This window comes from Brachionichthys hirsutus, chromosome 3, assembly GCF_040956055.1.
Source record: "Brachionichthys hirsutus isolate HB-005 chromosome 3, CSIRO-AGI_Bhir_v1, whole genome shotgun sequence".
Classification (NCBI taxonomy): domain Eukaryota; kingdom Metazoa; phylum Chordata; class Actinopteri; order Lophiiformes; family Brachionichthyidae; genus Brachionichthys; species Brachionichthys hirsutus.
In genome coordinates, this window is record NC_090899.1 from 2,204,799 (window position 1) to 2,230,363 (window position 25,565).

General features: G+C 46.3%; 1 protein-coding gene across 1 annotated transcript; it reads left to right on the plus strand.

Annotated features, from left to right (window-relative positions):
• The first annotated feature begins 6,970 nt into the window (after nucleotides 1-6,970).
• LOC137910203 (lamin-A-like) lies at nucleotides 6,971-25,306 on the plus strand. The gene is made up of 12 exons (XM_068754640.1): nucleotides 6,971-7,344; nucleotides 19,695-19,851; nucleotides 20,217-20,342; nucleotides 20,544-20,714; nucleotides 20,877-21,002; nucleotides 21,103-21,323; nucleotides 21,905-22,205; nucleotides 22,325-22,432; nucleotides 22,642-22,761; nucleotides 22,857-22,940; nucleotides 23,014-23,220; nucleotides 23,466-25,306. Exons 1-12 carry the CDS (start codon nucleotides 7,001-7,003, stop codon nucleotides 23,499-23,501), a joined length of 2,001 nt encoding a protein of 666 aa, XP_068610741.1. The 5' UTR covers nucleotides 6,971-7,000; the 3' UTR covers nucleotides 23,502-25,306.
• The last annotated feature ends 259 nt before the right edge of the window (nucleotides 25,307-25,565 follow it).

Genomic DNA, 25,565 nt, shown 5'->3' on the forward strand with positions numbered 1-25,565 from the left:
AGAAGCTGTGGGGATGTTCACGAGGACCGCATCACCTTCCTCGCTCTTCATCCTCCCCACCGGAAAATAAAGACGCACCTGCGTGATGTTTATCTATGAAATGATATTTCCCCGTGGATTATTTAACCCCATCCATTCCATTCAATTGATTACGCTCCCATCATATGAGCCCCCCCCCATGAGTGGAATGAATGAAAACAAACACGCAGGCCTCTCCCCGGCCTGATGGGACAGACTGGATGTGACTCGAAAAAGAGATTCAGGATGAATCTTTTAGCATTTCCAGTGACAAACGCCTCCTGCTTCTTAAATAACAGATAGTCAAAGTGCAGCAGCAATATAATCGCAAAGCAAACGTGATAAAAAAACTAAAAGATAAAGACAAAGTGGGTGTATTTGACATGCCTATAATCACACGTGCGCTCTGAGGTGCCAATCAGGACGCGGGGCTTGTTCAAAGGATGAGAGCTCGCAGGGAGACTCCTGGTTTGAGTCCAGGATTAAAAACAAGCCCGTTCCACCCATAAAACACGAACACACAAAAAAAAAGAGAAGAAAAAGCAGCGACGGGATCGCGTGATGCATGAAGGGCCAGAGGGTGCCCCCCCCCCGGGGAGGGGGAGGGGATTGGGTGAGAGCGTAGATGGGACGTGGGACAAGGCCCAGACTCTCCCAGTGTGTCCAAGAGGACGTCTGGCTCCATTAAGAGGAGTCCGCTGGGAATCCAGAGCGCCGATCAATGAGAAACATGGATCTGGTATCGTGTCCCCCCCCCCCCTGTGTGTCTGGATGTGGGCCGGCCTGTTGAAGGCCTGATGATCGGCGACGCTGACGTAACCTTTGTGACCCTGAACACAGCCTCCGAATGGACCGCAGCAGGTCCCGCCTTCATGCGTCCGTGTATTTGAGACGGCGTGCCTGCAGGACGCTTGTGAACCCCAGAGAGTTGGGGGGGGTCATGTTACTCACACACAAAAAACCCTCAATGATCTTGACCATCTGGCCGTCCCAGTAGACCCCCCCCCCCCGATGGAGACGCAGTGGGTTAGCGTGCCACAAGGCATGCCGATCTCTTTGTCTCGGAGTCCACGCTGATATTGCTGCCGCCGATGGACTCTGAGTGTCTTTCAGAGAGGACAGGTTTACAGACATGTCCCCGAAGGACATCCCTTTGACTTCCCCCGGCCAGATGTCCTTTTCAGGACTTCTCTGGTGCCCCGCTGTCACTTGAATGAGGGCGACGGCGAGCACAAAAGGATCTGTTGGCTGAGCCCCCCCCCCCCCCACGTGCTCTGAGGGATGACGTAAGACCTCATGCAAACGATGAGCGCATCTTGTGTTTGACGACAGCCCCGATCTGGATCAGGTGAACAAATGAAACACCAACCCCCCCCCCCCCCCAATCAATATTATTTGATTCTCTTTACATATTTATTTGTTTGTTTATTTGTTTTTTGTTCTATTTAGCTTCTATTTCAGCCTGAAATTCACAACAGGCCAGGGCAGATCTGCACAGAGAGGCATCCAGACATCATAATTATTATTATCGTTCCTCTTTCTTTGAGCTCCGGTAGAATCGGCCGTTTGTTCAGCTTCCGTCTGCGGAATGACGGCCGTGCAGGAATCCGGATAATGGGGGGCTTTTCTCCCCAAACTCTGCTTCGTCTTTCGGGTGATCGAACAAGTCAGCGCTCTATTATCCTCCGCTTTTATTACCCAAAAGGTAGAGTTAGGTTATAGGTCCGCATCGTGTTTAAAAGATGCACTTTATTTGGGTAATCTAAGGCAGGATGTCACACAGCGACTCTGTAAACTTGTCTAATTCTTATTTAGGTCCTGTCAAAGGGGGGTGGGGGGGGTCAAATTCTGCCGAGTCACCTTTTATCCTTTATAGATGAGTCTGGCCATCTGACTATAATCATTTTAAAGTGTAGATTACATCTCAAATGTAACCAGTTTTGTTATTCTTAATATTTAGATTTTAATACCAATCTTTTTATATATATATTTTTTAAGTTTTCCGTGGAATGCTGGCTTTAAGGTGACCCTGAAGGTCAATTGTCTCCTCCATGGCGTGTATCAAACACAAAAAGGCGCTGCTCCAGGCTCACACCAGGACTGGAGGTTGTGTTACGTACTGATGTTTGCTGGATGCGCTATCTTTGCTCGACTTTTATTTTTAACTCGTTGGTTTACTGTGAGGAAAACCGTTTGTTTGTCTGAGTCTCTTGTAAATAAAGTGCAGCCTCACCTTTTGCATCCTTTTTTATGGCTACAACTTGTGATTCGACATTTTATTAGCCAATAATCCATTAGTGGAAAAGCTATGAAAAATAGGCTTATATATTGCTTGTTTTCTTTTACCAACCGCACAAAAAAAGATTTAAAATATAAAATGACACGAAACATAAAACAAGATTTATACAGAATCCAAAAATCTCCGGCACATTTTCTCAGTTAGCAAATAGAAAGTTATTAAAATCCCTTTTTAGATCGACCACCTCGGAGTCACAGCTGCATTTATGTGCATGTTAATAAAAAATAAAAATAAAACTACATATCCCTTTGTCTGAAGCACATCTCAATGTCTTTTACATCTTTAAACTCTGCGCACGCACACACACACGCACTCTCTCTCTCCGACCTCACCCTCTGACAACAAACACACCAACAACCACATGCACTGGGATGTTGTGATTGGGAGAACTGGTGTCAGCTGGGAATATGAGTCAGGTAGTATGACTTCATTGCTTTTTACGGGTATTAGGTCATCTCTCTCACCGCCCCACTCCTCTCAGCATCTCTAATCACATTGATGCTGTGCAGACACGCCTAGTGATGAGTAAGACGCACCTCAGCGCTCGCTTCCTGTATGCGATGATCTCACACGCGTCGATTTGAATTCAACAGTCCTGCTTTTCTTTCTTCATTCGTTCATGTCACCATTTTAAAATGACAGAAACACTTTTTTTCCCCAGCAGTGTCCGACACTTAAACGCCTCTATTCTATCTGATGGCGATATTTATCAGCACCTTGAAAGATTCAAACTGTCGGATCAGCGGCTTTTCTCTCAGGCTGCGGCATCAAAAATATGTTTAATGTTTGGATTTATTCTGTGGACCCCAACAAAGACATAATTGTAAGTTTGATTATGCTACAATCACAGCAGGGATCAGCAGATCCTCGGGCCTTACGTGACCCGCCGTCCTGCTCCATCGTTTATGAAGGTTATGAATGTAAACACGCGGTTACAGCTCGGCTACTCAGATCATTCAGAACGTAATGATAAAAATCCACACCAAGAGCTCTGTGAGATATCTCCATGCAGCGGCATAGTGGAGTCCATGGAGAGGCCTCCCCCCCCCGGGGGGGGTCCTGACCAACATTGCTGCCACTGTTAGTGTATTCATTATAAAGTCTGACAAATAAGGATTTGTCAGATTTATATATCAGATTTGTCAGATTTATATATATAAGATATAGATAGATAGATAGCTATAGCTAGATAGAACTACAAATGGCCGCTAGGTGGCGCCTCTACGCTGCAGCTTAATTAGCGGCGATTGGCTTGCGTCGTCACGTGCGCTGATTTGCAGGTGGCACGCGCCTCAGAGGAGTTTTACTTCAACGAAAACACGGCCCAGCGGATAATATTATGATTCTCAGGACCGCCGACATTCTGAAAGGTCAATATCGAGCTGGAGAGGAGACGCTCTGCTTTAAACGGCTGCTGAAAAGATTAATTAATTCCGCAGGAGAGAAGGTGAGGCGCGTTCGGGCTGCTTTCCGGCTACGCGTGACGCAGTTTAATAACCTGGAAGCCGGTGGGGGTTCGTGTTCTGGTTCTGGTTCTGGGTCTGGTTCTGGTTCTGGTTCTGGTTCTGGTTCTGAACGACCCAGGTGGGGGGTGGGGGGGGGGGGGTTATATGTGAACTCTGTCACCCACCACTTTTCATTGCGCGTTTCATCCTGTGGGTGGCGCTGTGCTGGCTATCTTCGTCTGTGCTGGTGAATGGGCTCGGAGCGCGGATGAACAGGCAGGGGAAGACAGGGGGCGCTAGAGAGGCGCAAGTGTTGGGAGCTGCCACGTCATTCAGGGAAGTTTATTCCCTGAAACAATATATAAAATACAACCTAGAAGGAGATGATGGCGGCAAATTAAACGTTTGAAGTCACGAAGCAGTTATTGAGGTTTTTAAAATCGACTCGAGCTGCAGCGTTAAAGTGACGCAGAAGCGTAAAAATGAAGTATCAGCGAGAAGTGTTGACGTTTCCACGACGCCAGGTGAAGTTGCCTGAATCAACTTTGTCGTGAGTCGCTATTATTGATGCGTGAACGTGTAAATGATATGTAAACTTCAATCAAAGCAAACTTTATTTAAATTCAAAGCGCTCCGGAGTTGGACTCTGGCACTTATTCAAATGAAAGATGAATGGGAATTTGACACATTAATCAAATGAGGCATAGTCTTATTTGTTTTTTTAGTTTTTTTATAGTATGTAAACTGAAAACGTCAGATTAACTCAACCATTGCAGAACATGGAGAGAATGTGGGGGGGGGGGGGGGGGAACAGGAGCTTGTACCTCCAGTAAATATGTGAGCTGTTCTCTGGTTTTCAAACTGGAATAACCTTCAAGATTGAAAAATTAATATTTCAAATGGCAAAAATGTTGCTTGTTTTTGAATTTCTGCCCCCCTTGAGAGCAGAAAGTCGGTCGCTCTTAATGCAGAGATGGAGATTCTCTGAATTCCTTTGCAAACACAAGAGCTGAGATGTCTGAAATGGGACGTGTGACTCGGACGGTGACGGCCGCGTTCCCCTGGAAGGCCACGCCGAAGACACGCATGCTTAAAATGTCTTTTTCCTCTTCATCAGAACTTGATTGGACCTGTGTTACGTTAACTCCACCCCGAGGAAATAAATATAAGGCTCGCGTCAGCTCGGTCCAGAGAATTACAAGATGTCTTCTGGGAATGATGGGAAAGATCTGTGGACTTTTTTCTCTTTGGATTCAGTCGACAAACTTCCCGTCTTTCTAATTTTCTGCGATGGATAGCGTCAGGACGTCGCTACGATGAGTGATTTTTAATCAGCTTCTCTTTGTTTACTTGTTGCAACATCGGGAATGTTCAGTTTGTTAATCTCTTTATCCTTCCAGGGCAAACGGGATTATCTTTTTTTTTTTTTTTTTTTTTACTGCTTAAGAAGGACTTCTTCATTTCACCGGGGTGAGATCTGCGTTCACATCCCTTTGCCCACCCTGGGGGGGCCGTCCTGGTATCATCGGTGTCGCCGCGTTTTATTAGCGGACCGCTTGCACCAGCCGCCGAGGTCGGCGTGTCTGCGGGAGCTCTGCCTGAGTGAAATAAGAAAGGGAAAGATAAGAGTCAGCAGCTGCTCTGTGTGTGTCAACACACACTCACACACACTCACACACACTCACACACACACTCACACACACACACACACACACACTGTCCACCCCGACTCCTCCTTGCTGCCCCACCCTCCCCTCTCGTGCTCCCGCCCCTCTCTCCGTCTCCAGCGGTAGGTACGTGTTCAATGAACGACAGCTAGGATAGCAGTTCAGGGCTCGAGCCAAAGGCGCACACACACACACACTAACAGAGCAGGACTGCGTTATTTCACGGATTCTCTCCTCTGGGGTATGGCACGCACACACACACACACACACACACACACGGCAGCAGAGACACCTCTAGAGAAGTCCCTGAACACTGTAGTCGAGAGCTCCTCAGACGGCCGAGGAAAGGTTCAGAGTTCTGTCGGAGTTTTGCCTCCAGGCAAAGCTGCTGTTGTGCAAATAACGCAGTCACCGTTCTCGTTCGACTCGTTTCACTCGGACCAGGGTTGTTCTTTTTTTTATTTAAATCCAGTCTGGGAGTCGTCTCGGGACAACTTTTTTTTTTTTTAGTTTTAAAAGTTGGAGGTCCTTTTGCTGCCTGCTGGCGTTGAGGAGCGGGACGTCAGGCAGCACCCGTTAATGCTCGGCAACTTTTGGGAGCTTAAATGGGTGCTTCATTTATTCAAAAAGTTGGTTCCACAGGGGACTTGTGTGAGTCTGTGGGTCTGCTCATGTGCTTGCACGCGTCTGCCATCCCACCCACACGGGCGTGGGCGTCGTTGCGTACGCTGTCGGTAATGACCGGTGAGGAAATGGATGGCAAAATTTGGTCCATCTGCCCACTGCCAAACAAAATTAAAGTAGATGTTCCCGCCATTGGTGGAGTATGAGCTCAGCGGCAGCTTGGAAAGAAAATGGTCCTTAAGACACGCCTGTTTGGCCTTAAAAAAATTAGGATTTTAATCAGAGAAATTTTTACTTGCAAGTTCCGCTTATTATCCCCAGTGATGGAAGCAACAAACGGCTTCGATTCCTTGTTGGGCACTCAAAGTGGATCCATGTCCATATCGGGGCATCCCACGGAATGTTTGTATTATGAGTCACCACTTTGGCATTTTGATCTGTTGCTGTTGGTGGAAGTAAATGTAGGTGAGATGATCTCTGCAGAATTCACAAGGTTTGTTTTTTTTGTCATTTGCCTCCAAAATACTCCAGAGAAGCAAGAGAATGTTAATTTTAGTGTCACTAGATGAGGCTGCATATTTGAAAAGTAATTATGAGGTAATTATGTTGACTTGCTGGCGGCGGGGGCTTGCGGTTTCAGGAAATGTGTTTACTCGGGAGTAAATTTGTCTTGACGGCTCCGGCGTCAATTTAAGATGAGATGAAAGAACAGCATAAAGGGCATCGGATAATAAAATATTAGTTAGAATAAGGTTTCAGGGGCGAAACGCAATCTAGAAGTCGCTTTCCTTCTGAATAAGCTCTGACTTCCATACTGTGGGGAAAGTATCGGCATGTCCGGTTCAGCCCGTCGTTGTGGCTGTCGTTAACTTTTTCTTTCCTCTTGCCTTCCTTCCCCACAGCCAGTGATTAAACTCCTCTGTCCATCTTCCTGAGCTGTTATTACCATGGAAACCCCAAGCCAGAAACGTTCCAGCCGCGGTACCCCCTCCGGCATCTCCCCGGCCCGCATCACCAGGTTGCAGGAGAAGGAGGAACTTTGCAACCTCAATGACCGGCTGGCCACTTACATCGACAAGGTGCGCTCCCTGGAGTCGGAGAACGCCGGCCTGCGCCTGCGCATCACCGAATCCGAGTCCACGGTCGACCGCGATTTGTCTGGCATGAAGGCGGCTTATGAGGCCGAGCTGGCCGACGCCCGCAAGACCCTGGACCAGGTGGCCAGGGAGCGTGCACGCCTGCAACTGGAGCTGAGCAAGATCAGGGAGGAGCACAAGGAGCTCAAAGCCAGGTAGGATGCGCCTTTAAAGGGAGTGGCTTAATTAGTGATGTCACAAATCTTGGTACATTGTATTCCTATATTGATCACAAAATGTCATCCAGGTCATTTATTTTAAATTCTTTCCTTCTTGCATTTTCCCCTTTTTGAAAGATTGACCTTTTATGCGTTTCCAAAACACCCGCCGGCGATGCTGGAGTCAAACCAGCGGAACGTGTTGCGTTTGGAGTTTGCTCAAGTGTTCGGTACAACAGAAAGCAACGCCCTCATTTCTGCCGGAGATGATCTGTGGAGTTAAACACGAACTTACCGTCCTTGACGTTTCTAGTTTTGCTTGTATGACTCGCCGAGTAGCAGGAGTCTGTCACCCTAACCCCGAAGGTGTGGGAAACGACACACCTGCCGACAAACGGGCTTCACCCTTAATATACAACCATTGCTGCTACGTCAGTAAAACCCATTCATAGCTGTCAGTTACACTTTTTTACTCTGGGGAAAAAAAATGGTGGCCTTCCTGCGGCGCAAAGATCCAAAAAATCACACCTGGTGATTTTAAAGAAGCAGTGACTGTTGTATCGTAGGTGTGTTAAATGTGGGGACTCGTTATGAAGGCACTGAAGGTGTGTTTCTATAGAGTTCGATCACTGGCTTGACTCTTGACTTGACAGACAGGTCTATATATTATTTCTAATAAGATGCATTATTAATACTAATGCAAGTAATTTGTGGTGTCCTCAGCTGTCATTTCAGTAATAAATCAATGTCTGCAGAATTATTTCCTGCTCTAGCGCTGAAGAGGAACCTGTCAAATCTATCAGCGACGCAGATTTAACAGTTCTGAGAATATAAGTGCTAAAAAGGAAAAAGGATTTACCAACGACATTTATTTTTCAGTTGGGGAGTGAAAAATAGAATGCTGCTGACATTCAATACGTATTGTTAAAAAACTTAGACCAGTCAATGTTCAAACAGGTGTGTGTGTGTGCATGTGTGCGTGTGTGTGTGCATGTGTGCGTGCGTGTGTGTGTGCGCGATACGATTCCATGTGGCAGCCAGTGCTTTCCCCCAGTTCGCATTGTGGCGGCGTTTGACTTTGAACTTTGTCCGAGTGAACGGACGTTGTCTCTGCTGCAGAGCTAACAGTTGCAGGAAATGAGCCTCCTTTGTTCTCGTTGGGCGTACCGTATGTTTATCACCTTCCTCCTAAGCTCATCAATCTACGGTTGGTAAATTTGCTTTTGCTCCAGTGGACGGAGGATGTAGATCTTTTTTTTTTTTTTTCTCCATGAGCTCCAGATAATGTGGAATCTGTAACCAACAAACTATTTCTCTGTTCATCTCTACGACACAGTTTTAGTTCCGCGGCGTCTTTCCCACTACTATATTGTTTTCCAAGAAGAGGCAGATCCTTTTGTCGCCTGCGTTGGAGAAGTGGCCCGGCCCAGCCGGGGCCAGCTTTATCTGCTTTACTGTGTGATGTTTGGTTGCCATGGCGCCCGAGGAGTCTTGTTGCAGCCGTGTGACGGGGTGGTGACTCAGAGGTTTTTCCTGGCCTGTGAAATGGGCTGACTGTGGACTTGCTGCAGCACAAAGTCAGTTCTATTAATACTCGGTGACGGGCTGCAGCAGACAGCGATGCCTCACGACCCGATCAGTTATTATCAATGGCTGAGGTTACTCTCCGCAGTATTAGTGAATGATTGTTGGTGTCTGTGTGTCCGCTGCGCAACAGTTTCTTAATTTAGTTCAGACCCTGAAACAAAAGGAAATGGCTGACATTCTCTATTCAGGAGATCCTGAAGAATTGAGACGTTTAAATACCGCTTAACAACTCCTCTAAAATGTACGATATACTCTTAAGTATCTTTTAATCTGTTAGTCGAGCCCGATAGAATGGGCTGTTGGGACCGGCGCTGCTTTTCAGGGACCGGGCACACCTGTTCAGCTCGAAGGCATGACACTGCATCCCTTCACAGAATCATCTCTGTAGCGCCGAACGGCTGCAAAGAACACCTGTTCCCTGTTCTTCAAGCTGAAAGGCCCCAAAGCCGACGGTTCAACCTGCAGCTCTGCTGTGCTTTTAAATAATTCAAAACTCTCGAGTAAATCGGGCGTTGCTGCAGGACGAGGCGCACATTTATAAAGCTGTCGAGTTACAGAACTAAAGCAGGCCAGGAAACCGGAGTCTCACCTCCATCTTATTCTTCTGTAATATGCAGATTTTATTTTAGAGTTTACTTTTTAGTAAATTCTAAAATGACAAAGCGCTGTTTCCAGCTTCTTCAACAGTGTTTGGATTCTATGTTATTATAACAGATATTAACTTTATTGTTTTTTTGGAAGCAGTGATGGGAATCTATTTACAATTGAGAGCTGAATTGTCAATAATAATGACGAGCATTTAGACATCTAGTTGACTTTATTAATATTCAGTATAATAGTCTTTTTTTTTATACCTGCTGCATACAGTTTGAAATCAAAAGCTAATGTCTATTTTGCATAAATTAGATTCCTTCAGAGTTACGTTTCTGTGAGCATGAGCTGAACTTGAAGTAGCCGAGCCCTTTTTTCACCACAAATCGACCGCGACTCCATGAAGGAAGCGACGCTCCGCATTTGGGCTCGCCCCACCTGTTGGCACAGCGTTGGTGAGGGTGTGGCAGCAGCCAGACAAAGGCCTCAGACATTTTAATTGTGGTTGTCATGCTTAAGAAGTGTTTTTAAAATGGGCTGAGTCGCTGCTGTAGACACAACGTGACACAACATGTCCTGCAGAATGAAATGGAAGAAGACAACAATACAAAGATCTGGTGGCGTACGTCTCGCCTTACGGTAATGATGACTCGTCAATGTAATAAGCATGTTGTGAGGCTTATTTCCGGCTCTTCCTGTAGGATATTTATCCATATCCTGTATCAAATACGAGCCGCGTTTCTGTACGAGATATCACTGACAGTCAGTCATGTTTACTTTCTCATTCACTCCATTTCCTCATAATAATGTTTTAGACATTTACGCGGACTATCTGAGACGCGGCCGGCGTATCCTTAGTAACATTCCAGAGCCGAACAGCTGGTTCTGTCATTTATGCAACGGAGGAAACTGAATTCTCACACAGTTAGCGGAGGATTCACCGAGGCAGAAGCTTCGTCGTTTAGCCGGACGGTTTTCTTTGAAGAGGAAGGTGAAGTGGAAGAAAGGTTGAAGAGGTGGACTTTTAAGCATTTGTCTATTATTACCCACCAAAGTTTGTATATTTATACAGAGGGGAAGTATAAATGTACATGTTGTGATACATGATGTATTAAGCGTTGTGAGTAAGAGGTGCATTTATTCCACATCCCCATGTGGAATAAATGCAATCCTAAAATTGAGAAGCAAACCTGCGCTCCATTTCTGATCAGCCGTCGTCGCTAGAATTGTTTTCTCTGCTTCAGAACGTGATCGAGGTGGATGCGATGCTTTACACACAATCCTTCCAACATTTAAAAGGTTCATTATCTGGATTTGGTGAAGAATTAATAACTTCAATCAGATCTTTTTTATGGTGAGATGAAACCTTGCCAGTTTCTTATTGTTTAACAATTTAACACACACATTTTTATCCTTCTCTTCTGACCATTTAATTTATGATTGACTGAATTACTGCCTCACAGCAGAAAACGTCTCCTGCCTGTGTTTTCTGTCAGCTGTAACAATTGACTGAAAGACGGCAGAACCTAATCAAATTAAATGAACCACGTAAGAACGCTTCTTAGCCGGGAGCTTCCTTCATTAATGTTAATTGTGATTGTTTTTCCTGCCATTCTTCCATCGCCATTCCCAGCCTTTCAGCTTCCAGTGTCGAGCAGGAAGGAAGCAAACGCTCACGTTAGCTCTCCGTTAGCATTGTGTGGATTAAAGCGGGCAGCGACTCGCCGTCCGTGCTGCCGTTGATCCTCCTGCCGCCTCGGTGGGGGTAACCCTCCATTCTCCTGCGATGAGCTCAGCTTGTATTATCTGCCGTATTCCTGCCGCGGCAGAGACGAGCTCGGAACAGGGCCCGTGTTCTGGAGTGTTACCCAGCAGGAAACTGTACCATTCCACAGGAATGTGCTCTAAAAGCACAGAATAGAATCTTTCCTTGAGCTTTGTACGTGACGGAGATGAATAATGTAGTTAGGAATGATATTTAAGGGAAGGTTGCTGAAAAACCTCTGCGTGGTCACATGTACTGAAAGCAGGAGTGATACTAATGGTGTAACGGCCATGTTTTAAGACGGCTTAAATGAGTCATTTCTATTCATATAGATTATAGGTTAATGTCTACTTTCATGATTTACTTCTCTAATGGTTGTTTTCTCGGTTTTAATGACCTCAGTTTAGATCAAATACCTGAGACTCGGTGAGACCCGAGGAAGCATCCTGAGAGACGTACGGCCCGGTGAGAGTATGGCTGCCTGGTCTGGTTCCTATTTGTCCTCTTGGCCCCTAACAGAATGCTTTGCGATGGAAAACACATGCGCCAGGCCCGTAAAGGTGCTGAAGGACTGTAATGTAGGTTTACTGGAGTAGAAGTAATGAGTGAGCTGCTCTTGGACTCGGTGCGGACTGAAGGTTCTGGCAGGCTGCTGGATTTTATGTGCATGTTTATAGAATTACAGTTTCCATAGGAGCGCCAGCGCCAGCCGAGCGTCGATGAGTCACTCGCACATGGATGGAGTAAATCAGTTTAAGATGGCGGGACTCCTCCTCATCGGTTAGTTATGTAACAGCGGTTCTAGTTCCAGTAAAACCTCAACAATTGAAATATTATGAATTTGGATGTTTGGAGCAGCGTTGCATAATAACGTTAAAACGGTGCTGAGTTTGTAAAGGAGTGGGCGTGTTTGTTTGGCTTTCTTTTTTCCACTTTGGTAAAATGATTGGAGATTGCTGATTTGGGCCGTTTGTAGTTTATGTACTCCACTCTAAAAGAAATGGGAAGCTCCCACACTTTTCTGTTTTTCTTTCTTTGGGACATAGTTTTCCTGTGTAGTTGCCAGATGGGCGGGGCTTGCCAAAGAGAACACAACCGTGCGCCAGCCGGGCTTAAACAATAACAGGAAAGTCATTTTCAGTCTTTTACAGCTATAAGTGAACCGTCCTGATGCCAAACCCACCTCCTTACTCTGTTTGCACATTTCTCTCGTTTCCTGTGCGTCTGCATTCAATGCGGGACGGCGTCCAGTAACTTCTTCCCACATCCACAACTTCCAAGTTCTTTGAATCCACTTTTCCTCGTGGGTTACCCTGAGCGGAGGAATACAACGATTTAGCCCTGCAGAGCTTTGACTGTAACTCGGCACAGCTGGAAAGGATGTTTTTCAATGACGCAAATATGGACCCTGTTCTGGTCAGGATGATTTGAGAAGGTACACTAGAGATGATAGTCCAGGTGTAACGTACAGTAGAGGGTTTCAGGTCTGTAACTCTTATTTTAGCAACATATAAATGGCAAAGGGCACCCGGTCCTTATCATTCCAGATAACCTCATTCAATACCAGCGAAAAGTATCTGAAGATAATCTCGGCAGCAACCCCTGACTCACTCTCTCGTGGATCATCGACCAATCGCGCAGGGAGGAACGAGAGAGCTTTGAAGTTCTTCCTTCACTTCTCGGCTGATATTTGCAGTCCGTAATCTTTAACTGTAAATATCGTAAGCATGAATGGAACAAAGAAAGTTCTGTTTAGTTCCGTGTGCAGCGTTGTAGAGGAAGGTTTAACAAAGACGCGTGTTTGGAATGAGAGAACATCGCCCCCCCTCTCTGTCTCCTCCTCCTCCTCCTGCGTCGTCAGGAGTCAACTCTCTGAAATCTATCAGACACGGTCGACATTTTCTCTGTTAGAACCGAGAACACTAGGAACTCTGTTCCCGTCTGCCACATGCGGGCGGCCTCTGGGAAAGGCTGCGCTGTTGTTGGGTTCTGGTGCTATTGCACACACACAAACACACAATCCCTTTTTCTATGTTGTTCTTCCCCGGAAAGACAGAAGAAGCAGTCGTGTGTCGGCCTGTAATATTCATTTCACTGCGTTTTCTCCTGTCGGAGTTACACAACCCGAGTGCAAAGCAGAAACGTCTTGACTGAACAAGCCTGTGTTCTTATTTGATCCCGGTTGACACCATTACACGTTCACATGTTGGCACAAACAGAAAAAAACAAATGTGCACATTCCTGCATGTGAAGCTTTATTGATTTTCTCTTTCTCCATTACTGTTTAAAAATATATACATCTTCTGGTCTTATCCTTTTGGATTCTCACTTCTCATGAATAATTATATTTGTTTTATCTCTATATTACTGAGCTGCTAAAACAAAATGTGCTGTTGCAGAGATGCTGAGATTTCTCTTCCCACCATTAGCTTGCATCTTGTGAGCTGCGTTGCTGTAACGGTCAGTTCATTGTATTATATTCCTGCAGCACGTTTCCCTGATGGCCAATTTTGGTTACGTGTGTTTGTTTACTCAAAAGCTCATTCACCTTCTTCTTCACCTTTTCCCTCCGTTCATCTCCGGATGAAGCGTTGTGTGTGTGTGTGTGTGTGTGTGTCTAAACTAAATGTATTTGGGATGCAAAAGGTAAAGGAATATTTTAGGAGAACCCCCCCCCCCCCCCCCCCTCTCAGTGTTTCTGTGGTGTCATCGGGGGAACCCCACCCACATGTGCTTGCGTGTGTGTTTATTCAGAAGCATATACCGTATGGATTGAAGATCGCGGCTTTAGCGTGTCTGAGGCGCTCTGAGTAGTGGCACAGGAAACGAATGAGGAGATGGATTGTTTGTTACCGTAGCAGCGCTTCACAAAGAGTAACTGGTGCACACTGGCTGGGAGCAAACCTCATTGGTAGGATGAATTGGACGCTGCCCCTCCACAGCCTTAACAGATGTGCCCATGTGCTAAGCTTTGAACCCCCAACCGCTGCAGGGGAGCTGCTCTGTGGTAAACAGCACAAAGGTGCATCTGTGTTGGGCAGGTATCAAAGCCCGCCAGAGATGCTTGATGTTCCATTCAGCTGCCTTAAAACTTAAATGCTTTGATGATCTGATGATAACGAGCCACACAATTCAAATTGATTTTATTTATCCAATGATTAAATAATCAATTTCTGAGCACATCAGTGTTTAAAAATCAACGGGGACATCTCTTTCCAAACATAGTGCCCTCTTTACTCGAGGCGAGGCCCACGAATCATCCTGAGTAATGAGGTGAAATTAAATTACGAATCGAGCAAGTTAACCGTTCACCCCAATTAAACTGGAGAGACTCCAGATTAAGCTGGAGAGACTGCAGAACTCTCAGAAGTAGTCGTCTGAAAACCTGAGCAAAAAAAATGAGTCAAACTATCTCCATGTAGGACGGAAGCGGAAAAATATGTGTGACTGGATCCAGTGCAGATCTCTTAAATTAAATCTACATCTGCTCTAAAATTACAGGGTTTAAATGTCAGATTGGGTGTTTTCCGGTTCAGTTCTCCGGGCTGATTATCTGCTTGGTATCAGCGTCTCATAAAGTTGTGTGTTTTTGTGAATGTGAATCCAGTCTAATTGGTGGCCTCACAGGGATTACAGTTTGAACACCGTCTCTTTACATTGATATAAATCTGCCCTTGTATCCACAGCATGGTAGGAATGGCATACTAGCAGGCCTGGCAATGAGGCCTTGGTTGCCATGGCAACGGCATAGCAAAACGGGGGTGGGGGTAGCGGGCTTTTTTCTCTCTCTTTCACTCCACGAGGTGGGGTTCGTTTCTCGTTACTGCGGCGCACAAAGATAGCTGTGAGTCATCCTTGAGTCTGGGAGCCGAGCCAACACATTCCTCCTCCTGCTCCTGCTCCTCCTCCTCCTCCTCCTCAGATTTCTCGTCTCTTTTTATTCCCCCTATTCCTGTTTCTTTTTGTCTCTTTCGTTTTCACATTTCCATTTCACACTCCCCCACACCCTCCCCTATCTCTCGCTGTATCCGTCCAATAGCTCCCATTTTGTCTCTGCCTGAACATTTTCTCCATTATAACAAAAAAAAGCTTTGATATCGCGGCTGAAGAGTCCTGAATGATGTGAAATAGCTTTTTTATTATTTTCCCCTACTATTTGAGAGATTTCTGTGCGACGGCAAAGACACAAGACGAGCGACGTAAACTAAAAATAACAGCAAAGCTCGCTGAAATCGCCTTTCTTAGTTTTTAATTCATTCTTGCAGTTCAGAATAAAAAGTGTGCCGAGCTGCCTTCCTGGCACAAAGACCTTTCTCAGTTTACAATCTCACAAACGACTCCGCTGCTTTGTTTTGCTTGCAACAGATTTCCCTCGCCTGGATGAAACAGCCTGGCGTTTACTTTCTTCTGCTCTATTTACCTAATTTCCCAAATGTAATCTGCAATTTTCTTGCTCATCTTCTGGCACGTTTGTCCGTTTCATCCTAATTGTGTGTTTGCACTGTAAATATTAATAGCGTGACGCAGCAGAGTGACTCCACACGCATCCTGAGTGCCGACTCGGAGCATTAGATTGAGTGTAAACACAAAGTTGCTGGATATTTATGCTGAGGCTCTTTAATTACACAACTCGTACTGGATTATATAAACAGGTGACGCACAAAACCTTGCGCTGGATTATGTAAATAGTATATCAGGACATTCTTTAACTGCATGTATTTTATGTGCCAATTTCTAAATGCATCCAGAGCTGACGGGATACAAACATACACACACAGATCCACTTAATGTTATAGACAGCTTTTGCAGCCAATACTCCCACGCAGTGCAGGAGAGACTGAAACACGCACAAATACGCCCACATACTGTATGCTCACATACTTAAGGGAAATACAAACAGACAAGCCGAACAGGTTTTTCCAAAATCCCTCCATTGTCTGCACGTCCCTCGTGTTGTTTTAAGTCGACATCCAGGATCATCATCCTGGAAATGCCAGAAGCGGATAAAAAATGTTAAAAGAGCAGTGCAGACGGGTTCACCACGCCACACATGCTTAGACCCGTTACCGTAGAGAGCGGTCATTGTTGTGTTTTATTTATTTAACCGTCTAATTTCTGTTTCCACATGATTTTGTCAGTCCAGCGCGGACACTGAACCATCCTGTGTCATTTTATGCGGCATCGACTTCATCCATTTAGATGTTGTATCCCAGGAACCGTGAAGGCAAAACGATCCTGAAGTAAAGCTGGTAAATTATAGTTAAAAAAAAAAATCGTATTTATTACTTGTTTAGAAGTCTGGTCCACATTCCCCATTAATCTGTTCTAAATTCAGAGATTAAAAAAATAAATGTGAGATCACACCGTTTCCATTATACTCTGCCGCTCTATTGATTCCAGATGGCTGTGTCTGCTTTTGGAAAAAAATCGAATGCACTTTTTAATTTATTACAAACACAACCTGCTTATAGAAGTGATGAAAATCTCCTGCTGTGACACTCTCGTGTCTGAAGCCTCGATTACACCGAGACCCCGACCCCTCAGAAAAGCAGCCTGGGTGTGCAGGAAGGACGATCAAATGTCATTAATGGAAAAAGTGATGCAGAAACTGCACTTTGCACTGAAATACTTTAACTGTGACTGAAAAGCACCAGAAAAATGTGATGTGCGGTGCAAAAAGAAATATCACAGGATATCGTATCGTATTTAACGACGCGTGATGCATCGCTGTCCATAAATATTGAGCTGTACTCTAAAATAAAAATCTGTATTTATATCCAAATCTGAACTCAATTATTGCACCAGACTCACAAGACGAAGCGCTGCAGAGTGAAAACAGAGCTGCTTAGTATGAGAGGAACGTTTAACCGGACATCGGGAAGGTAATAACTTCGTTGAGGTTTTATTCCTGCAGACGCTAATTACAATCCAATTAGCATCGGTTGTACTTTGTGTTTAACGCTAACTAGCTATCATTGAATGCTAACACGCAACGCTTGCAAAGTGTTTGCGTCTTCGCGTCCTCATTGTGAGAATGTTGACGCCTCGGCGTTTAGCTGTGTGACATCACAAACCCGCTAGCTTAGCTTAGCTCCTGTTGGTGCGTGTGCCATTAACTTGTTACGCTGCACGTCCCTCTGCTGTAACTAACTCTGACTCTGTTTATGCTCACTGTGTACATAAACGACAGACAGCCTGATGCCACGCTGATCTCATTTCTGTCCATTCATTCGCCGTTAGAGCTGATCCAACCGGGCCCATTAGCACTAATGAATGTCACAGCAGCTCGTAAGCATTCGTCTGCCGACGGAATCCAACTATTAAAGTGTTTTATTGGAGAGAAGAATGCAAAGAACTGTCAATTCAAGTAATGTTTGTCATTAGCGTTTGGCATTTTCACGTTACAGCACAGAGAAATAAATTGAAAGCGTGTCTTTCTTGGCCGATCGCTCCCTCTCGTGTTACAGAGCTGTCCTCCGTGGTCCAGCTTCATTACTACAGGCTGTACACGGTGTATTAACGCTCAGCATTGTGTTTGGATTTAGAGTATTCCAAACCAAAGCCTTAATGACGCGGTCGGATGTCATTTAACTCGCACTCGTTTCTCACAAAGTGGTCATTTTACAGGCGTGACCCTGTCCTCTTTTACCCCGTTGCCCCGTTGCCCCGTTGCCCCGTTACCCCTGCCCGTGTTCCAGGCGTCTTTGACACGTCTCCTGTCTCCGGGCTTTATTGTTGAAGAATGCGGAGAATGTTTGCTGCTTGTGAGCCGGTGCTCTTGACACACTCACGCTTTTTGCTGATTTGCTGTGCTCATTCTCATTCTCATTCTCGTGTCCCTGTGTGTGAGTAACACAACAACAACACAAACACAAAGTTGTTTCTCTGCAACGCTGTGAAATGGAGCAGCTCTTTTTGTTTGCTGGGCACAGTGCAGCCGCGGCGGTGGCGGCTCGTTCTCTCCGTCTTCAGCTTCTTTTGTGCCGTTTGAGGTTTGGCCCCCGGACCCAGTTGGGTGACGCCTGTGTTAAACGATACTAGAAGAAAAACAGGAATTGCTCTATAATTTATAAAAGGCTGTGGAAAAAGTCCCTCCTACCGAGGCATGGGATGTCTGCGTCTCCTCGTGCTGTGTTTGTGTGTCGGTGGGAAGTCCTGATTCTTCTTATTTGATTTTGGGCTCTTCCTCCGCTTTACTCTGAACTTAAGTATGAATCGTCGGAGAGGCATTTCTGTAATTACCCATCCGAGTTCTCCGAGCCCTCTACATCTGGAAAACGTCGTTGATGTATTTTCCTTGGGTTTAATTCTACACTCATTCATTCCTCGGCTTTTTCAACTCTTTGCGGTTTTGTTTTTCCACCGTTTTTCGTCTTTTTGTCCTGTAGTAGATTCTCTTTCTCTCCCCCTCCTGAAGCCTTTTTTACCGTTTACTGAATGCAGTAATAGATATTAATTATTGTGTCGTAAGCCGGTGAGTTAGTTTCCCCTGAAGGGTAATGGCTCGTTGTAGATTATTATTCTGCTGTGGATGAACTTAATCTCTGTGAGTGTGTTGGTGTCGGAGTAAAGGTGTGTGTGGTCGTACTAATGCTGGAGGACTCTCCGGTCTGTGGGAGTGGCCTGGAAGCCGCCTCCCCCCAGCAGATGGCCATTATTAGCGACAATGAAGACCGGCCCACGGGAGCCAAACGGAATAACAGGCGGCCCGTTTCCCTCCTGGCCGTCGACAAACCACAGATACAGTTAGAGCCCCCCCCCCCCCCCCCCCCCTCCCCCTGTATTGCTTTTCCACTGCTGTATCCAACTTTTTTTTTTGCCTCAACTACGACTATAAATTGGTTCCTGTATGGATGTTGGAGTAGAGGCGGAGCTCCAGCACATGTGCAACAAACGCCTGTTCCCCGGAGAGCTTCCTGGACTCGTGTTCCGTACGGAAGGCTCTTAAACACACTGTCGTGTTGTTCAGCGTGCGCCCGCTGTCGACAGCTGCTCACTGCGCACACACACACACGCACACACACACACACATGTAGTTTGTGTCATCCCCGACTTCTGTCATGCACAGTCGATCACGTTTCACTCTCATGATTAGGGTTTAGGAGACTCTAACTGAACTGTAGAACACATTTTACAACTCAGAGGCTCAACAGAAGGCACCAAAATACAAATACCAGAAATCACCTAACAGACGTCTTTGGTGTGAGTCTTTAAAGCAGCCTGAGATGAAATAGACGGCGTTAAATATCGTCTGTCTTCAAACTGGAGTCGAAAATTAACAGAAAAAAACAAATCTGTTGTGAAATAAACACAGACACGCTGCTAACCCACGACATGACAGGAAGGGGTGATGGAAGCACCAGCAAAAAAATAATGTCCACACCTTCTCTGTCTCTCCATCCAGGAATGGTAAAAAGGAATCTGACCTGGAGTCAGCTCTGGGCAGGCTGCGGGACCTGGAAGCCCTGCTCAACTCCAAGGATGCTTCCCTCACCACCGCTTTGGGGGAGAAGCGAGCCCTGGAGGCGGAGGTGAAAGACCTCAAGGCCCAGCTGGCCAGGGTGAGAACAGACCGGCTATCGTTTCATGCTTCAGGAAACATGAGAAACGGGCAGAAGAAGCACCAATAAAAAGACGGTGAAAGCGGTAATCTTCTGTAACCCCCCCCAGGCAGCTGATTATGAATGAGGACAGGGTGCAGATGAAGAGTAGGGTGCATTCTCTGCTGTTTTTATCAATGAATTTAACCATCAGAGGTTGTAACTACAGTTGTGGTCTTGCTCCACCTACTGGCAATACAAGGAACTGTAGATTGAGAATAATTTATCTTTGTTTTTTTCTTTTTCTTGCTCAAACAGTCACACGATGAACAGCGGTTGCTTCTTTCATCTCCATTAAAGGACATTTCTCTCTTGCTCCCTCCCAGTTGGACGGTAACTTAGCCGACGCCAAGAGGCAGCTGCAGGATGAGATGCTGAGGAGAGTCGACGCTGAGAACCGCCTGCAGACCCTGAAGGAGGAACTGGAGTTCCAGAAGAGCATCTACAACGAGGTTCCCACTTATCACCTCAACACGTCTATTTATATTCAGCTGTCTGAGGCCACCCATCCTGCCTCTCATCCTTTCCTCGGGACATTGATCAATAAAAAATGTCCCTTTTAGTTAGTTTAATGAAGGCATAAATACAAATCGGCTGGCAGAGAGCTTCCAGCTTCCAGCTTCCAGCCTTCCTGATCCCGTCTGTGTCTGAAGGAGCTGCGAGAGTCAAAGCGCCGGCACGAGTCCAGCATGCTGGAGATCAACAGCGGGCAAGCGCAGGAGTTTGAGAGCAAGCTGGCCGAGGCTCTGGCCGATCTGAGAGCCCAGCACGAGGCTCAGATCCGCCTCTACAAGGAGGAGGTGGAGAAGACCTACAACGCTAAGGTGCGTTTCGGGTGGAGCAGGAAGCTCAGCTCTGACCCCCCCCCAGTCGAAGCGGGAAGTTGTGTTTCAGCTTTGTGTTTCGTTGGTTTGTGAGCCGATCAGCCGTCTATCGCGGTTCAGTCTCGTCCGTGGGCTGACGGTCGCCATCTTTCTTTCCGGCAGCTGGACAACGCCCGCTCCTCGGCCGAGAGGAACAGCCACTTGGTGGGCGCCGCCCACGAGGAGCTGCAGCAGACCCGGGTGCGGCTGGAGGGCATGTCGGGCCAGCTCAGCATGCTGCAGAAACAGGTGCTCGGTTCGCCGTCCGTCTGCTAGTTGTTACTGGTTTAAACGGTTTCATTCACTCACCTTTTATTGATTGATTTTGCACCTATTTAATCTAAATCAGCTGACGGCAAGCGAAGCCAAGGTGCGCGAGCTCGAGGACTCTCTGTCCAGGGAGCGGGACCTGACGCGGCGGCGGCTGGACGACAAGGAGAAGGAGATGGCTGAGATGCGGGCTCGGATGATGCAGCAGCTGGAGGAGTACCAGGAGCTGCTGGACATCAAACTGGCGCTGGACATGGAGATCAACGCTTACAGGAAGCTGCTGGAGGGAGAGGAGGAGCGGTGAGCTGGTTACGCGGCGAGATGACTTCAAAACACGGTTTCAGGAAGGCAGGAAAATCACGGCCAGGACAGAATACAAGCCGGAGAGGAGTCGAGCGCGGCTCGTCTGAACCGAACAGAATCGTAACCCGACACTCACACACTTCAGGCTGAAATGAAATATCTGGAGGTTTCGTATTCCTGATTGGCCTGGAGAGAACCCTGGCTGAAGAGACGCTGGAGAGCAGAATGATGGAGGCTGTTATAGCAGCAGGATGAAATGAGATGGTCCGAACTCAGAAGTCGTGTTCAGATCACTTAGATTCTGATTTGAGAGATTTTCTGCTGCCGCCTCACAACCGCAGTAGCAGAAACAGAGATGTGTGCACATCCGCCGTGCTCTGTTAAAGTAGATCAGCCTTAAAGACTTGGGTCATAACAGTAGGAGGAGCTACTTCGGGGTTGCTGGAGCATCAACCAATCAGAGGAGACGCTTGGTTATAGTTGTAAATGGGAACAAGTTGGCTTAAAAAAAAAAAAAGGTACAAAAACAGTTGCTTTGGATAATTTAGTAAGCCGACATCTCCTCTCTCTCTCCTCAGGCTGCGTCTCTCGCCCAGCCCGAACGTGAAGGTCACGGTGACACGGGGCTCAGGCCACGCCCACTCCAGCCGCCTGCTCCAATCCGCCACCGCCGCCTCCAGCAGCCGCAACTCCTCCGGCACAGGCGCCAGCAAGAAGCGCCGCCTCAACAACGACAACGACAGCGAGACCTCCAGCGTGGCAGGGGGCGCCGTAACCAAGACTCGCATTAGTCAGCACGCCTCAGCCAGCGGGCGCATCACGGTGGACGAGGTCGACATGGAGGGCAAATACGTCCGTCTCAGCAACAAGGCTGACGAGGTAAGCGGGGCGATTTCAGGCTCGTATTCGTTTTGAGGAACAAAACATTCATTTATTGGTCGTTTTGACGTTTTGTTGCTGCTGCTAAACTTCTTGTCCTCCTCCCCGTCCAACCGTAGGACCAGTCTCTGGGCAACTGGCAAGTGAAGAGGCAAATCGGTACCGGCAGCCCCACCACCTTCAAGTTCCCCCACAAGTTCAACCTGAAGGCTGGAGGGACCGTCACCGTAAGCAGCCCTCCTCTTTCCGCCGTTTCCGTTGCCGGTATGAACGTAGAAACGGTTCAGATCCAGCAGACATGAACGCATGATGCATTTCGCAAAGGTCATCCTCGAACTGTCATTTTAAATCTCTTTTACATGACGTCTTTGTTTCTGTAGGTCTCTAGCAGCTTGAGAATTACTACTAAAGTTCACGATGTCTTCAAATCTCTCAGATCTGGGCCGCCTCCGGCAACGGAGCCCACAACCCCCCCACCGACCTGGTGTGGAAGAGCCAGAACTCCTGGGGCACCGGCGACCTCTTTCAGACCACCCTCATCAGCGCCAACGGCGAGGTCTGGCTTCACCTCCGTTTCTCCGAGCTTGTTCTCCCTCTCTCTCTTTACAGTCAATGACTGAGTCATTTTTTTTTGACTCCATTCCTCACCAGGAAATGGCCATGAGGAAAGTGACGCGCACGCTGTTCCGGGACGAAGACGACGATGACATGGTGAGACTCATCTTTGAGCCGCTCGCAAAATGATACACCAGAAACAGAAATGACCGAGGCTTCAGTAACCCACCCTGCTCCGCGTCGCCCCCTACAGGGAGCTCACAGCACCAGCGGCGGGGACAACGAGTACAACCTGAGGAGCCGCACGGTGATCTGCGACTCCTGCGGGCAGCCGTCCGAGCGCGGGTGTCACGTCGGCAGCAGCGGGGGTCTGTCCGACAGCCTCGTGGGACAGTCCTTCTTCATGGGCAGCAACGAACCCCGACAGGTCAGTGTGGAGCAACGTGAGCCGCAGCGCCAGGTAGAACAGCACAAAACACGAAATATGAGTGGGAAAACGGCAATATTAAGATCAAAGACAAACGTTTATTTTACTGCGATTCATCCATATTCATTCATTACTGGAAACTCTTGTTTTACCTGTAAATGTATATATTTGTCTTGTAAAATTTAACGTGCTATCCTGTCTGTTTGTTTATTTGTATGCGTCTACTTCCGATGTTTCCTCCACTTCCTAACGCTGCAGCGTTTCTCCTCCTCCTTCAGGGCCGGGCCAAACCTGAGAACTGTGCCATCATGTAAAATCCAGATGCCTCAGCTGTAGACGAGAATGATTTCGTACTGCTGGATGTTTGCCTTTATCATTATATAAAAAAAAAACGTTTTTTTTTTTTTTTACATACTCTTGTTTATCTTGTATTCAGGTTCATCTGCAGGTTAGATTTGCTTCTAGGTTTTTGGCAAAGGGTGCAGGATGGTCTTATGTTATTGCATGAACGCTCTGCTAATGCTTGCAATGTATCCTGCTCTTCTTGCGCACACACACACACACACAGCTTGTATGAGCATCCAGCCGACATGAGAATTCATCCTGGGGGGGGTTTCAAAGATCAAATCTTAAGGAAGTGGTCAATCATGTTTACAATTGAACATTATGGTCCTTGTTCGCAGCGTCGTACCGTCTTTATATTTGAAACGGAGAAAGTCGATTTTCTGGGGTTCTTTTTTTGCCCTGTTGGTAATCTCAGGGTGTTCAGCTGAACTTGGCTTTCGTCTTCGGGGTTTAAATCATATTGTTGGGCAGCTGTGGCGCGCACAGACTAAATAATTATTTGAGATGAACATATCTTTCTTGGAATTCACAGCTCGACCCCAAAGAAATGTATTTGGTTGTATTTTTTAATGAATAAAGTTGAATGTACCGTGTCGGACGGTCGATGTGCATATATTGGTTCCATGTGCCTTAGAGATGTTAATTATTTTTTTTCTTTTTATGACATTCCCAAAAACAAATTGTCATGGAGAGCTGTAGGAATCGTTTATACCGGCTCATAGGTAATAAACACGGGGTGTTTACTGACCCATTTGGTGCCATGTAAACCATATGGCTTTGTAGGATTGCTCAAATTATCTGACCAGAACCACAGAGCTCTGGTAGAGGAGCGCTGCTGCTAATGACAGAGGTTCTGGAATCATTTGAACAAACTGAATTTCATATTTGACTTAGAAATGTTCCTTTTAGAGGACAAAATAAACCAACGACCCCTCCAGACAAGCCTCCAGTCAGTCTGTGGCTGCTTTGTGTTGCTCCTCTGAACTGGTCATAAGTGTGCCCCCCCCCCCCCCCCCCCCTTTTTCCGCTCAGCTTCCTGCCTTTGAATTCCCAAACGCCCCGTTGGAATCCGAGCAGGGTCGTGGGGTTTTGTATACTTGGTGATTTTGGCTTTGTGCGCTTCTTTTATTGGCGGCCTCAAATATGCACGGCAGGTAGATTTGCATCTTAAGTCATTTATACGCAAGTGAAAGGTATAGCAAAGTATTTACGGAAAATACTTGATGGCATCTTTTTGGAGTTTTTCTTTGTTTTGTTTTTTGTACCAAGTAGAATTAGGTTTATTTTCTTGCCTTAAGGAGATTTTGACACGGGTCCCAGAAGTGCCTGAAATAAAAAGTCCATGACTGTTGACAGTTAAGATAAATAAATGGCTCACTCCAAAGATTAGTGTTAGTTTTTTATAGTGCAAATTTATATTACAAAGCATTTATCACGCGCAGTTAAATTCATGAGACATGATTACTGTATGCAAGTAGTTTCTAACTCCTCCCTCTGATAACTGATGACTTGCAGGGAGTGGTCCCGGCGTTTTCAACCCTCCCTGTTGATGTTGATGGAACTCTAAATAATCCCGTTCAGGGAATTTAAAATGATATAGAAAAGGGATTTTGTTTTTCTTTTTGTAAACATTTAATGCCAAAGTTGTAATTAGCTCAAACGTGGGATTTGCCATATTCCTGTCATGATGTTAATGTAACGTTACAGAAAAAGCCATGCAGTCGATAAAATGTTTTTCTTTTCTAAAATCACAAATAAACTTTTTTCAACTAAGTTTGTCAGTTTCTTCTTGATCTAGTCCAGTAAATCAAAATCAGTGAAAGGTGCAGCCATTTTTATTTACATTATATACACACGTTGCCGTGGTTACATTCACAAATATATGGCAATACATAAAAGCTATGCAGTGTTAGCATTTAAAGCTAAATGTATATTCTCTCTTTCTCTACAGAAATGATTCACAGGCATCAAAGACTTCAAATGAAATGCAGCGACAAACTTAAAGTTCAGCCTCGTCGCTTTTAACCCCGACA